General features: G+C 45.1%; 2 protein-coding genes and 1 pseudogene across 4 annotated transcripts; 2 read left to right on the forward strand and 1 right to left on the reverse strand.

The window, feature by feature from the left end:
* The first annotated feature begins 318 nt into the window (after nt 1-318).
* On the forward strand, nt 319-7,119 carry LOC133899679 (probable E3 ubiquitin-protein ligase ARI8). Of its 2 annotated transcripts, XM_062340714.1 has the most exons (15): nt 321-667; nt 1,451-1,572; nt 2,174-2,276; nt 2,405-2,495; nt 3,127-3,299; nt 3,392-3,493; nt 3,593-3,681; nt 4,434-4,541; nt 4,629-4,719; nt 4,981-5,070; nt 5,606-5,653; nt 5,777-5,848; nt 5,942-6,035; nt 6,120-6,276; nt 6,388-7,119. In XM_062340714.1, the coding sequence occupies exons 1-15, from the start codon at nt 467-469 to the stop codon at nt 6,644-6,646; spliced, it is 1,800 nt and encodes a 599-aa protein (XP_062196698.1). In that variant the 5' UTR covers nt 321-466; the 3' UTR covers nt 6,647-7,119. The 2 variants fall into 2 exon arrangements, with proteins under 2 accessions (XP_062196697.1, XP_062196698.1); XM_062340713.1 differs by having other exon boundaries at nt 319-667; nt 5,942-6,276.
* Nucleotides 7,120-7,561: 442 nt separating this feature from the next.
* LOC133898666 (calcium-dependent protein kinase 21-like) lies at nt 7,562-9,132 on the reverse strand (annotated as a pseudogene).
* A 761-nt stretch (nt 9,133-9,893) lies between these two features.
* Nucleotides 9,894-13,252, forward strand: LOC133899680 (probable RNA methyltransferase At5g51130). 2 transcript variants are annotated; one of them, XR_009906380.1, is made up of 8 exons: nt 9,894-10,279; nt 11,166-11,280; nt 11,607-11,654; nt 11,762-12,014; nt 12,118-12,201; nt 12,299-12,364; nt 12,704-12,772; nt 12,856-12,928. XR_009906380.1 is itself a non-coding variant. In XM_062340715.1 (8 exons), the coding sequence occupies exons 1-8, from the start codon at nt 10,106-10,108 to the stop codon at nt 12,943-12,945; spliced, it is 903 nt and encodes a 300-aa protein (XP_062196699.1). In that variant the 5' UTR covers nt 9,896-10,105; the 3' UTR covers nt 12,946-13,252. The 2 variants fall into 2 exon arrangements, 1 of the variants encoding a protein (XP_062196699.1); XM_062340715.1 differs by having other exon boundaries at nt 9,896-10,279; nt 12,118-12,205; nt 12,856-13,252.
* Nucleotides 13,253-15,781: the final 2,529 nt, after the last annotated feature.

Raw genomic sequence — 15,781 nt, forward strand, 5'->3', positions numbered from 1 at the left:
GAAGTGACACAAAAACAATTCGCGATTTATACGGTAGAGATTTGAAAACGGAGACCGTAAAAGGTGAGGAAACCGAAGAGCTTGATCAAAATTTGCTTAATCTCATGGTGATTAATGGTTCTCACTTTCCTAAATCCAAAGTCCAAAGAAGGGCATTTGGTTTTTTCTACTCTATCATTTATTAGAGTGATAAATTTATCATACCATTCATAATTCATAGACTTAAGAGTTAATTTATCAGTCTTAACTATAATTATCACTCTGATAGAGTAGAAAAAAAAGTTAAATATTCCCCTTAATGAAAAGAACGCACCATACAATAAAGGAGGAGTCCCCCACCGTGTCGCCGCCGACTCGCGCACGCAAGCTCTCTCTACCCACCTCCCCCAATTTCCCCTCCGCCTCCTCGCCTCGCCGGAACCCTAGCCCTCCGCTCGAGCTCCCGATCGCCCGATCCGGCGGCCGTATGGACTCCGACGTCGAGATGTCCGCCGCGAGCGACGAGGAAATGGTGGACGACGAGGACTACTACGACTACTACAGCGACATGGGCGAGGGCGACGGGAGCGCCGCCGACGGCGACGATAGCGACAGGGAGCTGGTGGCCGGCGACTACGAGGGCCTCGAGGCCGAGGGGAGCGAGGAGGTGGTGTCCAGACGCGAGCAGGTGAGGTGATGAGTGAGGGGTATACCGCGGTGCTTTAAGGTTGTTTTGATTGTTCTGGAATCCTAAGGATTTGAGGCGCGATGGGTTCGAATAGGCTAAGAAACTGGCGTGTTCATGTGGAATGGAGTGGTCTGTGAGTTATTTCATGGGTGATACAGCGGCGAGCTGAGGAATTCGGTGATCTATTCGGATACTGAAGCTCTTGAGTGGTAGCTGGCTAGATCGGTTCATAAGAATAATGTTCTTTTGTTAGAGCTGGTGTTCTGCTACAAATTGATGTTTATATCAGTGCTGTGACGGACAGATTGATATCTGCTGTATATGCACGGTGAATATTGGTCGGTGTGTGCAGAATTTGAGCTTAAAGTGGCAGCCAGATAGGTTGCAGCTTTCTGCATCTGTTTATTGTTATTATGCTCCTAGATCAGTGATGTGCCGCCTCTTGGGGGCCTCTGGCAGGTGTCTCAGCATTTGTGGATCACGGTTGGGAACATCTAACAGACAGCAAACTTTTGATCCATGTAGTTACTTTAGGTGCTTGATAATATGTTGCAATTTGATAGCTTTCAGTATCAAAGAGAAAAGGCAGAGGATTAACCTTCAATCATGGTTTCCAGTATCATGATAGCATGGCAGAAATATACCTGTTTTCTTTCTATGATTTACATGCTAGCATTGTGTTATGCTGTTTTTATTTGTCCTTCTACACTTCTGCCCATAATCTTTTTTTCACGGGATATCCTTGAGTTTCTCTGAAAGAGGGCTTGTGTTTGCTATGAACAGAGGTTCATTGTTTTAAGTGAAAAAGATATATCTGAACGTCAAGAGGAAGATATAAGCAAGGTAACTGCAGTGTTATCGATTACAAGGGAAGAGGCATGTGTTCTCCTTCATCATTATAAATGGTGAGTTTTTTTTTCCTAAAGGCAGTAAACTCTTAAAGTCTTAATAGCATTTTTCCACATTATATTGCATTCTAATAGACAAGCAACTCAAATCAGATGCTACTTTATGTATATATCATGTAACACAGCATAATGCAGCGGTAGTACGTTTCATACTTTTAACCACTTCTTGAGATGCTGGCTGCCCCATCAATTTAGTGTTGAAATACCTCTATGAAGCTACAGATAGAACGTGTAAATGTTCCCTCAAGATATTGTTGCAGGAATGAGTATAAGATATACCATGTGCTAATCATGGATTTGTGGTAGTGATTTTCTAATTTTTTCATAGGCTTGCATTTGTACACAGGCCATCAAAACTGAAAATTGCTATCGTTGCAATGTGCATTCCATTATCTGAATCTACCAATCTCCCCTGTTTTTGGTGGCTGGTACTCACAAAAGGCAATGCACAATTTTATGTGCATGGACATTTTCAGATTGTGAATAATAAAAAATCTGGGCTAGAAGCAACACGCTTACATTTTCTTATTTCCTGATGGTTGAAATGTTGAGTTCTATGTTGTCGAACTAATGTCATAGATTTGTATTCACAATACAGGGACATCAGTAAGTTGAATGATGAATGGTTTACAGATGAAGAAAAAGTTCGCCATATTGTTGGCTTACTTTTGAATGGAAGTGATTTTCCTAACTCCAGGAAGGCAAGTATTATTCATTCGTATTTTCTTATGTTGTCGTTTCATCATATCAGCAGGTCAAATCTGATTGAACCTTTGGCTGTGGCATGTGGTCATGATTTATTGATCTCTAACATCTGTTTTTGTTGCAGCTAACTTGTGGAATATGTTTTGAAGGGTATTCTTCTGATGTGATGAGTTCCGCTGGTTGTGCTCATTTTTATTGCAATGAATGTTGGGAAGGTCTCTCTCTCTCTCTCTCTCTCTCTCTCTCTCTCTCTCTCTCTCTCTCTCTCTCCCCTGTAACTTTTTGACTGTAATTGCATATAAATCATCACAGTCTATTTACCTTTGTACAAGGTCCACTTTTTTCCCACAGTTGGTGCAGGTGATTAAGTATGCATATGTTTGTGCATACTGCCTATCATGTATATTGCAGAATAATTTCATGTTTTACCTTGGCTTCCTGCAAACTTATTTTGTGATCCCTCGATCATGAGGATCGATGAGAAGGAGTTTGGGGTATTATACATGTTCCTATATACATATGGTAGAATGATATTGTGGCAGAATGTCTAGTTTTATTTATCATCTAAAAACCTGAAGGTACTTGAAATTGTTTTCTGTTTTTTTTTTATGTTCACCATAGAACTAAAGTAGACACAGATGGGTATTTCCCCCCCTGATTTCAATGTGAAATGCCATAAACAGCACTCGAGTTCTTCAGCTGCATCATTTTATATTAGTCTTGCTTCTGCTGGCAGCCTTGATAATATTATTGCTCCATTTTTCCCTCTTTGCAAATTACAATCCCCTTACTTAACACACACACACACAAAAGGAATTTTCTGATGGATAAGGTCAAATTTTGCAGGCTATATTAGTGCTGCGGTAAGTGGTGGTCCAGGATGTTTGTCGTTGCGATGCCCTGATCCATCATGTGGTGCTATGGTTCTTCAAGGGATGATTAATAAATTAGGTAAAGACGAGGATAAAGAAAAATATGCACGATTTGTCTTACGTGCATATGTTGAAGATACCAAGAAGGTAATACGAACAAGCTTGCTGATTTTTGGCATTCCACAATTGTTTGGGCCTATTTTTTTGGGTAACTCATGTAACCTTTGACATTCCTGCAGACTAAATGGTGTCCAGCTCCTGACTGTACATGTGCAGTGGAGTTTCTTGGTGACGAGAACTATGATGTCTCATGCAGTTGCAAGTTCAGCTTTTGCTGGAATGTATGATGGTTCCATTCTCCTAATGACTTGATGCTATTGTTTTATGAGTCCTAGTGATAAGATATGTGAGGCTTCAATATTCTGTTGTGATGTTTGCAGTGCACAGAGGAAGCTCATCGACCAGTGAACTGTGAGACTGTTTCTAAGTGGATATTAAAGAACAGTGCAGAATCTGAAAACATGAACTGGTTTGTTGCGGGGCTCAATATAGTATTTGGCGTGTCTTTCCCCTTTATTATGTCTTAAATTTTCTATTTTTGACGAAACCATGTTTTTGTTCAGAGTTCAGATAGGGCATGTAGATAAGGAGTTCCTCTATTTTTTGAGCAATGCAGCCTATTTCAATTTTGCACATTTTGATTATTTGTTTTGTAATGTACCATGTTTTAGTTCAGATTGAGCATGAAGATACGCAGTTCCTTGATTTTGTTTGGAGCAATGGGACCTATTGTATGTATACTGGGGTCTCTCTAAACACCATCTTTCTGTGTGGTTTGAGGTGACCTAGAAGTTGGTGGAGACGAGGGTCAATATTATTATAGAACTATGAACATTGTGATTTCTTCGATGAGGAAGGGCCTCCTACTTTATGTCCAAAAATATTACACAACTGTGAGGCTAAATCTTGTGTGTGGTCAACAATAAAAAACATCCTAGCAGTTTTAGGATAGCTAGTTTGCTTTGAAGTGGATTCTGAATACTCGTGATTGATTCAATTATCATCAACTTGTCTCCCTTTTCTGAAAAATGTACCGGACACAAGCAGACCAGTCTCTATTCAGCTGAACTTGGCGATGATGATATAGATTAGTATTCACATATGTTTTTAGAATAGTGTATCAATATTATGTTTAGCCGATAATTGTGTTGTAGTGTTCAATTTTTATGTTACATCAAGTTGCATGAGATGGTTTATTGTGTTACATATGATCCTTTTCAGGATACTTGCTAATTCTAAGCCCTGCCCGAAATGCAAACGGCCAATAGAGAAAAACCAGGGATGCATGCATATGACGTGCACTCCTCCTTGCAAATTTGAGTTCTGCTGGTATAGTCCATTACTGTTGCTTGATAGATTTACATTGCACATGGCATGTCGTAATTTCTTTTGTTTGATGTTCTTTGGACATTTTAGGTTATGTCTGAGTCCATGGTCAGAACATGGAGAGAGGACCGGTGGCTTCTATGCTTGCAATCGTTATGAATCAGCAAAGAAGGAGGGAGTGGTATGTTTTTTATTTATACTATGCATCTGTGCTATACTGAATAGTAGAAATCCTTTCATAGACCTCTAGTTTAATAATATTATTATTGTTGCTTCTGCTGCTGCTGCTGCTGCAGTTGAATTAAATACTTTAGTGTGGTCGTGGGAGTACAGCAGCTTGCCTTATTTGGCATGCTGTTATGTCATTTCTGCGGTGCTGAATACTTTATGTAGTTCATTCCAAGGATATTTTTTTTCGCAACTTAACTTACTTGTATTGCAGTATGATGAGACTGAAGCAAGGAGGGAAAGGGCTAAAAATTCACTTGAGAGATATATGCACTATTATGAGCGCTGGGCATCCAATCAGACAGTATGTTCAAGATACCTAAGTTTGATGTACATTGGTTTATCTGTTTCTGTAACTGTCAAAAAATATAGCTTGTTCGGTTTTGTGCTCATAAGCTACCTTAATGTTTCTAACCTTTTTGTTTACCATGCTATTGTATCGTGTCAGCCATATTCAGAAGAATAACATTCAGCAGTATTATGTTGGCCGAGCTTAGAAGAATAATGACTTAACTGAGTACATTTTCTGTCAAATGTATCCCATCCAGGTGTAACTTTATTTGAGATCCATGAATATATTTAAGGCACAAAATGACACCATTGTCTTAGTCAAAACAAAAGTGCCACCTTTTGATGTGTATGAATATTATCTGATCAATTCACGACTACCAAGAAGCTAAGGCAGCTCAAGATATATTTCTATACCTGACACGCATAGTTCTCCATATCTTGTGCATGCTTATGCTGAATCTTCAGATGCTTTCATATTGCATAGTGTATATTTGAAACTTTCATCTGTAGTTTCTATTCTGATGTAGAGATTTTGCCTTTATTGACAGTCGAGGCAGAAGGCGCAAGCGGATCTGCAAAAAGCCGAAAAGGAACAAGTAAGATGTTACGGTTTTAAGGGCACTTAATTTAGTGTGCCATATAGAAGTTCATCTGTTTGTATTATTTTCTGTTTGAGTAATTGATTATTTGCTTTCTCACTATTCCTCTGTGTGCTGCAGCTTGCAAAATTAACTGATGTTTTTGGAATACCAGAGACCCAGCTGAAGTTCATAACTGAAGCTTGGTCACAGGTTTGGTGCTAGTTTTATGTTATGGTCTAAATGGGCTTCATACTTTACAAATCTTCTTACATCTGATTCATGCACCACTTTACTGTATGGCAGATTATAGAATGCAGGCGAGTGCTGAAATGGACATATTCTTATGGCTATTATCTAGAAGATAAGGTCAAGAGTGAATTTTTTGAGTATCTTCAAGGTTGTTATCTTTTTGCATTTCTAATGGTTTATTATGTGGCTGAGGAAAATCTTGGAACATCAGTAAATCCTAAATCTTTTACAGGTGAAGCTGAGTCTGGTTTGGAGCGTCTTCATCAATGTGCTGAGAAAGACTTGCAAGCATTTTTGCCTTCTCTGAAACCTGATAGCAATGAATCTACTACGCCTCCTTCATTGGCTGAATTTGGTGATTTCCGGGTGAAGCTTGCTGGGCTCACAAGGTAGTACAGTCGCCATACTTTGTATCTTTGGATTGCGTATTTACTAAATATTTTCAGTCCTGCCCTTGTTTGCTTGACATCATGATGGGGTGAATTAAATTTTCGCTGCAGTGTAACTCGGAATTACTTTGAGAACCTTGTTCAAGCTTTGGAAGCTGGGTTGGAAGATGTCCGCTGTACTGGCCAAGCTGCTACATCGAGCAATGCCACCAGCTCCAAGAAAGCAGGAACTAAAGGCAAATCATCCAAGAGGCAGCACGTTAGGCCATCTTCAGATCACTCTGAAGATGGCTGGCCTTGCGAGCGCTGCACATTTCTGAACCCTCCTTCGGTGGATGTGTGCAAGGTCTGCGAAAAAAATAGGTACTAGAAAGAGTACAGCTCAGAGGGAGCACCCGAAGAAGCTTAAAGCTCATGAGAAGAGGGGGGTGCTTAAACTTTTGAACCTGCATTGGATGCCGATAAGCCGAGCTTCCAACAGCTGCATTGGTGTTTAGAGAGCTATTGAAGGGCTTCGGTTGCAAACGGAGTGGAGGCTGAAAGGAGGATATATGTGTGGGGGTCCTTCGGTTTGCTAGCCTGTCTGTTGTTCCATGTAAATATTAGTTATGAAGTGGTAATAGCTGCGTTAATGTGGTGGTGGGTTTCCTCTTCTGACCGACCTGTGAAACTGTGAGGTAGATCTAAATTATTCCCCCAAAATGTTACAGGGCTGTTGTATTATCTTTTGCTTTTTAATGACCTAAGTATGGTTATTTAGAACGCTGATGTAAATTGCCACGACGAACATCGATCTTCGTGTGTTCTCTAAATTATGTGCAAAGAATTGTCATCTCGACGGCATGCTTGCGTTCAAGTTTTCCAGAACCTGTCGAGGTGGTGTTCGAATTAAATATATCATATTCATTTGATCATGCTTCTTGTTTTGGGAAAAATGTCTTTCGTCTTCATACAGACAGGCGTGCAGCGCGAAAGCAAGCATTCAGACAATCAAGCAATGGCGCGTGACCAGAAGCCTCAAAGTCTTCTATGCTTTCACTGTAAGCTTTTTGGTTCGTTTCAATTTCTACTCGACTCGAATTTCGGAAGTTTTGGCCTGGTCCCGTTGTGCGTCCGTTCTTTTGCAACTAAAGTTTGAATCTGTAAACCGCAGTTCTAGTTACCCAGCACAAAATGATGTTTTCTTCTGTCCGATGAGCATTCGGGGCTCCAGACAGCGAAGTGGTGAAGATATCTTGCCAAGCACCGATGCATTGCACATCCGTTGTTGTTTGCTGCTCTTGCTTCACGACATCTCCTTGCAGAGCTTCCGGCTGAGGCTGCTGAAGTTGGCTCTCGAGTACTGCCGCGACCCGTTCCTCCAGTCCGTCCCGGATTTCATCATCAGCTCGAACTCCTGGTAGCTGATGCGGCCGTCCTGCATTCCCAACACATTCACACGTAACACGAGCTAATCGATTCCTGAAGATTTCGAGTGATCATCACTTGACACTCTACTCAATCTGTCCACGAAAGTTTTGGTTGGTAAAGCGTGTGATCAGGAGTGAGCGAACAACCTGATCGGTGTCGACGTCGCGGATGATGTCGAGGACGACCTGCTGGTCGTTGGGCCCGAGCTCCTCCAGCTCGATGAAGCCGCTGCCGTCCTTGTCGAAGTACTTGAACGCCGCGACCAGGTACTCGTCGCTGGCCATCTTCTTGAGGTGCAACGACACCGTCACGAACTCGTCGCAGTCCAGCGTCCCGTTCCCGTCCGTGTCCGCGGCCTCGAGGAGCATCCTGATCTCGGACTCCGGCACGGGATGGCCGTTGATGTGGAGGCCCTCCATGAGCTCCTCCAGCGACAGGTTGCTGTTGTGGTCCTTGTCCGTCAGGTGGAACATCTGCACGTACTTGTCCAGCTCCTCCACCGGCAAAATTCCGAGCCACCACCTGCGCCCACAACAGATGAATCGCGTCAGCTCCACCATTTTCCATGCAACCAAGAAGAGCGTAAGTGATCAAGCGCGGGGCTCGATTGATCGACGATGGACTTACCCCGAGGGCCTTCTTCTTGAACTTGTTCATGGCGGAGAATTGCTGCAGCCTGGCCCGGACGGCGTCCCCCGGCGACACGTTCGGCGCCGTGTCCGCGTTCTTCAGCCACGGGTGTTCTGCTCGCAGTGCCACGCACACAGAGTTGTCACTTCCATCGTGCATGCGGCAATGGCAGCCGGTCGTGTGGTGAAGAGCTTGAGCAAGTGGAGTCGAGACGACTTACCGAGAACCTGCCTCGCCGTGAGCCGGGTGGAGGGGTCCGGGTCGAGCATCCTCCTCACGAGGTCCTTGGCGTTGCCGGACACCCTCGGCCACGGCTCCCGGCTGAAGTCGAGGTCGCCGCGGAGTATCGCCTGCGCGATCTTCTCGTCGTTATCTCCCCAGAAGGGCGGGACACCGCAGAGGAGGATGTAGAGGATGACGCCGGCACCGCCGCGTCACCCCCCCGAACTCCCCACGCCCCAGCTCCCGGCCCAGCACGTACCGCCGCGCGAACTCCGCCGCGGTCGTCCTGGCCACGAGGGGCGCATCTTCGTCCTTGCGCGGGGACGCGTCGGAGGAGCCGGGGCCATCGGCGGGATCGCTGTCGCGCTCGGAGACGGGGAGGACGAAAGGCGGAGTAGCAGCCCCCCATCGGGTCGGGCCGCCGCCCTCGGCTGCGACGAGACGCACCTGCCGGCGGCTCCTCTCCTCCTCGCCGTCGCTTGTCTGCTCGCGCGCGTGGACGCGCCAGACTCCGAGGCGCCTCTCGTGGGGCTCGCCGTGCGTGTCGCGGCTCGCGTGCATGGACCGCCGCGTCGCCACCTGCTTGCTATTCATGGCAGCGCCGGCAGCAAAGCCCTCAATGCTTCGGCGTGTTCGGAAAAGAGCAGAGAAACTCACGATATTGTTTGAATTTGTGCTAAACATTTAAATTTCCGGAGCAGCTACACTCGTCAAAAGACCGCTAGCGTTTCTTTAAGAAACAACAAGTAATTTTCTTTTTTTAAAAGCCACCATGTAAACGATTATATTAGAAAGAAGACATCATTAAGCAAGTAAGCGTGCATAACTAATTCACAATTTTCAAATGCAGTGAGACAATTTTTTTTTCTAGAGGAAACATTGTCTAAAAGAAAACCATTGAAAATTCTGTCCAGTACTCTCTCCCAAACAACCAGCATAGTCACAAATCAAATGCCTCAAAGTTTGACGCTAAGATCTGTTTATTTTTTTTATTTTAATTATAAATTCTAGTCTAAAAGCAAAAACAAATATCACAATCTAAAAACCGATTATGCCTAGAAGTTTAACGCTAAGATCCTGTTTATTTTTTATTTTAATTATAGATTTTAGTCTAAAAGCAAAAACAAATATCACAATCTAAAAACCGACTATCATAATCCATAATCTACAATTTATATTATACTATAAAATCCTACCATCTATAATTTAGCGAAAAAAAGTTATCTACGAAATCTAGATCGTAATACTAATTCATAGCAAAAACAATTATAGCCCGGTAGAATCACAGCACTAGTTTCATGACCGTTAACTGGCTAGGCGGCTACTGCGTGCAACGGGGCCCACAAGGCAGTGACTCAAGGTAGCAGCCGTGAGGCCCAACGGAGCAAGCGCCGCCACCCACCTGGCCCTTCCTGGACCCGGCGCCGCAACGCAAAGCGCACGAGGGTTTCCACCGCCGCCTCTGCCTCGCCCTCGCGCCGTTTCCCTTGTTTCAGTTCGAAGGGCTTCCCTTGCGGACCACCCCTCGCATACGGAGCGCGGCGCCGAGCTCATCCCTTGTCGGAGCATGGCCACCACGACGGCGCCGGAGGACGCCGCGGCCAAGGGGGCTAAAGGAGACGGCAATATGAAGCGGAACAACGAACATGGGGGAGGCGGCGGCGGAGGTAATAAAGGGCAGAAGCGGAAGAAGAAGGAGGTCTTCATCTACGGCAACTACAGGAACTACTACGGCTACCGGGTGCGTGCAAACCGCCTCCCCTTTTGCCTTTTACGAAATCCATGGATTGTTGCTGTGCACGCGTGATCGCCAGTAGCTCGACGATATGCCTCACTGGAGGTTGCGGTGTTCGTGGGACTTGGGTATTTGGGCTGCATTGTAAGATTTGAATACACAAAGTTTTCTTGCCTAGCAAGCCCTGTAGCTTTCGACGAAATGCTTCTCAGTTCTAGTAGGCTGCAGCGTTGAATTGCTGTCCTGCATCGTGCTTTAAGGCCGTGTAGTTTCATGAGCGGGGCTTGTGCTTCTCAAGCTACCCAGAGGATGTTGCTGAGAGATGTGAAGGGTGGTCTGGTGTTTTCTTTACCGATTGGGATTTGTTATTATTTGTAGCAGAGCGGCATGGGCACTACCTATCGCCCTGTCGGGCGTATGCAGATACTGATGTTAACGTTTTTCATTCTGTAATTTTGTTTCATCGTAGCCAAATCAGCATTAGGGATATTGTGTATTTGAGTCCATGAGAGGTTCGGTAAACGGAACCATCTCTGCTTTGCCCCCAGATTTGATCGAAATAGACAACTGCTAATTGATAAGTACCTTTACTTCTCAGCTAGCGAATGTCTGGGAGATAGTTGCAGGGATGGGAGCACGGGTAGTGGCCATAGTGTTGCTGGCAAGGCTAATGTGCAGTTACATGTGGCTCCTTCCATAAGATGTGCTAATGCCTATAGCATATTAGCATGCCCTGTCCTATGGTGAGAGCCGGGGAGATAAGAAGAGATTTAGCATTTTTCTTAGTATGCTGCACATGATAATTTGCTTAGTACAATAGAAAGTCATCTCAATGGTCAGATCCACCAAGCCTCAGACCAACTGATAAATTCTATCTTCAAATGTTCTACAGATTGATCGTAATGTTGGTGAAGATCCTCGCCTTGAGGTATTCAAGAAGGAGTGGTTTGAAGGCAAGGATTGCCTTGATATTGGTTGCAACCAGGGCTTGGTAACAATTGACCTAGGTATTGCTTGGGTTGCTCATGTGGTATATTTAAACTGCAATGACTGTTCATATCTCAATCTGGAATTCTGCTATGGATTCGGTGAAATATAAGTACTAAATACCAACAACTGTTGTTGTTCCTGCTCTTTATTCTGCGCATTGAGTATTGTCAATAGGCTCTGAATTTATTTGGAAAATTCTGATATATCATACTTATAGGTGTTGTGTAGTTGTTCTTGTAGATAAAGATCAGAATTGCAAGATGATTGGCATAATGTAGAATGGTTTGAAGTTTGGCTAAATTTCATGAAATCTTCTCACCTTTTCTTTCCGAACCTTGTGCAGCAATGAAATTTGAATGTCGAAGCATGCTTGGAGTTGATATTGATTCAGGTTTGTATTGTTCTTCTAATAAACTCTTGTTATGTGCTGATTTATCCTTGCATGTTATGTGGTTCAATTTTAGTTCAACTAAAGTTATTCTGATCTTGCCCTGTTAGGTTTGATTGAGACTGCTAAGTGGAACCTACGAAGGATATCTCGAGTGGATAAGGTGGCTACGAAAAATGTTAAAGCTCAAGAGTCATTAAATTCTCCATCTCCAAGCTCTCTGGAAGAAGTGGCATCTGAGATGTCAAATGAGATTAGTTATAACTCTAAACACCATGATCTTTTTCAAACTGTCTCTTTTCGATGTGAAAATTTTGTAGAGAGTCTGCACGGATGTTCAGAACAGTATGACACCATACTCTGGTAAGTTACAGATTAACAACATGGATCTCTCAGGGATTTATGGTTTTCTTTGTACTGTTCGTTCTCATAGTGCCACTAGCTTATTTGCTTTGTTCTTATGCAGCTTGAGTGTGACAAAATGGATCCACCTGAACTGGGGTGATGATGGCCTAATTACTTTATTCGTGAAGATCTGGAGGCTTCTAAGGCCGGTATCTACTCTGTTTGCTGGGCTTTTCTAAACTGCACATCAATTGTAAGAGGAAAAATACATATATTTGCCATTGGCTTCTCTTGTTTTTCAGGGTGGGGCTTTTATCATGGAGCCTCAACCTTGGACTTCATACAAGAGAAACAGATTAGTTTCTGAGGTTAGTTTTTTTATTCAGATTGATGACCTGCTAGCCCTTCTTAAAAATTTCTTTTTTACTGCATTGAAACTTGTGATGCTAGTTTGGTGAAAGTTGGGTGCACCTCTGGGTTCAGTTGCTTACTGGGCTTTCATTAATTAGGCTAAGGCTTAACTCTTGACAAACCTATGTTCTTGTTGCATTCTTGATCCTAAGCACGAGTGGACATGCAGTCAAAATCCAGAGTCCTAGATAAAACATAAAAGAATTGCTTGATTCTTCAACGCTTGTTGATCTTTAAATTCCCCTGGAGCATAGTAAACTTGCAATTCTTACTCCCTTTTCCCATCCTGTTTTCAGGTTGCCAAAGGAAACTTCAACACCATCTGTGTATATCCTGAGAAATTTCGAGAGATACTTCTAGACAAGGTATTTTATATTGGCTGCCAACCCTAAGTCCTGTTCTTGGCCCCTGCAGTGGAATTTCACTAACCATTCGGTGGTCCTTTCAGGTGGGATTTAGGTCAGCAGAGGTGATTATGGGCAGATTGGTGGGTACCGTCACTGGTTTTGACCGTCCATTAGAAGTTTACCACAAATGATGAAACTGGATCACGGAGCTCAGATGCACATGTGCTGACCAAATGATTATGTGGGGCTTGGAAATTCTCTCTAACTGAGCAAGTACGACGATAAAGGCTTTGCATGGTGCTGGATTTGCAATTGCAGAAGGGACTATTTGGAGGTCAAAGGATCATGATGGAAGAGTAGTGATACGATGGTGTGTTCTCTACATCAAAGTTTTGGGAATTTTGTAAAATGGTTCTGTTATTGTATAAAATGGATAATGCATACCCTTATCCCGAAGGAGAAAAAAGGACTTGCACGAGTATCATATTTTGCCTGCTATGAGCATTGTGAATTTCTTGCTTATCGTTTTATTTGCATACGTGATTTTAGTAGCTTAATTTGAGCCAATTCAGATCGCAGGGTTAGCTCTACTAATGCCAGTGTGTCGAATCCAGCTGCTTGTTTGTATGGACCTGCATATCTTGGGCGATTCCAACCAACTTTAGGATCTTCACATTCTTTATTCAGGTTTCCTTTATTCTTTTGTATGAAGAACTCTGTAAATTAGGTGCTGAGTGCTGAATTTCGCTAAAGCTGAAGAGAATCCCCAGTTTATCGGTCACTTGTAGCTCAAGTATACTCAAGCTGACCCCATTCCAAAAGGCATTCAGAAAAGCAAGTGGTCAGTCATTGTCTGAAAATGCAACAACGCTCTCAAAGCTCCAAGGAAGGTACGCACAAATCTCTATCCTCTTGCAGGCTCCAAAGCAAGCAACGAATCCGTTCCCCTATTCACCGGAAGGCAATTTCCACAAAGACATGCAGAAGCAATACTTATCAAGACCGTTCATTTGCATTGAGATTCCTAGTAGAAGGATAGGTGAAAAAATCATATGGTGGATACGATAATCAATAGATGAATAATTATCAGGTGAGTGTGACGAACAACCGAGATATACCTACGTGCGCAACCCATGACGGAGTTGTATTTCTCGTGTTCACCCCTTCTCCAGCGCCATCACCAGTCAATACCGCCGTGCAACGAAATATATAGCACACCAGTTCGCCCTTGTGCTTGCACCAACCTCTACATGAGCCAGCTGCTCTGTATCTTGCCGTAGAGGCGCAACAACCTGATCAGGTCACCCTGACCAAGGAAGGAAGGACAATGGTCTGCCTGGGCTTCATCGGATGCCAGGACGGCCACCGGTCGGCCATGGACTACTCCCTCACGGTGCTTGTCATCGTCACCGCCGTCGTCGCGGTGAGGCTACTGGTCTGCGCCGTGCAGCGGTGCCTCTGCGGCAACGGAGCGCTGGCGCATCAGCACAGCCCGGCCACCACCGACGTCGACGAAGACGTCGAGGCGTGGGACGGCGCCGAACTGGCAATCTACCGGCACGCTCAGCAGGAGGGAGCGCCCGAGCAAGACGCGCCGCCGCAGTAGCAGAGCAAGGTGGTGAACTGGTGATCACCGCCGGGACGGAGCACGTGTGCCACATCGCTCACCCCAGCCCACTATGCGTCCGGTAGCCGTGAATGTAGCGGCTAGCAAGCGCCGTTATTTTGGTTAAGTCACTAGTGTGCAGCAGTAGCCTGCTGGGCTGCTACCGCTAATGATGACCTGGATCTTGTTTGACAGAGTTTTAATTTCAACTTTATATTCAATTTTAAGGTTGTATGTTATAATAAATTGGTTTAAGTCATTATTTTTAATTTAAAATAAAAATAATATAGCTCATCTAAATATTCTCAATATAACTTTAACTTTAACTCAACATCATATTTTGATAGTTCTGTCAAACAAACTTTAATAATGGAGGAGCGCCGGAGAGGATGGTGAAGAGGGGCGGCAGCTGTCACCGCCCTCCGACTACCTCCACACGATCAGAGAAGCTCACGAGCAGATCGAATTGTTGAGTTGCTGAGGGTGTGGGCTTCCTGACCAAATTGTTTAGCACTTAGCCGTCCAATTCTCCTTTGGCCTAAGCTCCCGCCGCCCGTCCGTCACCGTGAACACCATGCCGTCTAAATCGACGCAGCCGGCGGCGGCCACCTTCATGTCGTGCGTCGGCGAGAGCGCGCTGCCGCCAGTGGAGGCATGCTGCTACGGCTCAGCTCAGTGCTGCCAGCAGCTGTCGACCTCTGTTTCCTCTTTCTTCTTGGCCCTTGGTCATGGTCAGTTCAACTTGAAGCTGCTGGCGTCGTGATTGGAGGCTCCCAGGAGGGAGGGGAGGGAAGCGATCGGCGTCCGGCGCGCCATGGCGTGCAGCGGAGGGTGGTCGGCATTTCGTACCCCGACCATGGAGGACGGTATTTGAAATACCGACCGCGCCGGGTACCTGGCGACCGTTCGATCCGACCCCTACGGCCCAGATCGGGCGTGGGTTGCCCTCGGGGCTCGTCGTCCTTGTCGGGCAGACAAGGCAGCTGGACGACGCCATGGCCCAGGTCCAGGTCGGGTGGACCGCGGGAGCGTGCCGCGGCGGAGCACGGGGCCCGGCGGTGAGCCCGCCGGTCGAGGGCTCGGGAAACCTCGTCGCCGCTTCCTTTAAGAACAGGGCGCTCTGGTCTGCGCAAAACGTCCGTTGGGAGACGAGCGGGGGCGTCTGCTCGTACCTCGCCGCCCTCTTCGTCGCCGGCGTTGCCTGTCTCCTGGTGCAAGTTCGCAACGCAGGATCGAAGTGGACGATGGGTCAGAGAGCACGGCAGCAGCAGCGGCCGAGTATTTTGCAGGTTCAGACTTGAGAGTTCAGCTGTGACTGAGGTCTCATTTAGCTCCTTGTCAGAATCTTTCGGTGAATATTCTTCACCATCTGATGACTTCTTCTGATATTCCTTTTGACCGGCAGCTCTCTGAGATTTCTG

This window comes from Phragmites australis, chromosome 18, assembly GCF_958298935.1.
Source record: "Phragmites australis chromosome 18, lpPhrAust1.1, whole genome shotgun sequence".
Taxonomy (NCBI): domain Eukaryota; kingdom Viridiplantae; phylum Streptophyta; class Magnoliopsida; order Poales; family Poaceae; genus Phragmites; species Phragmites australis.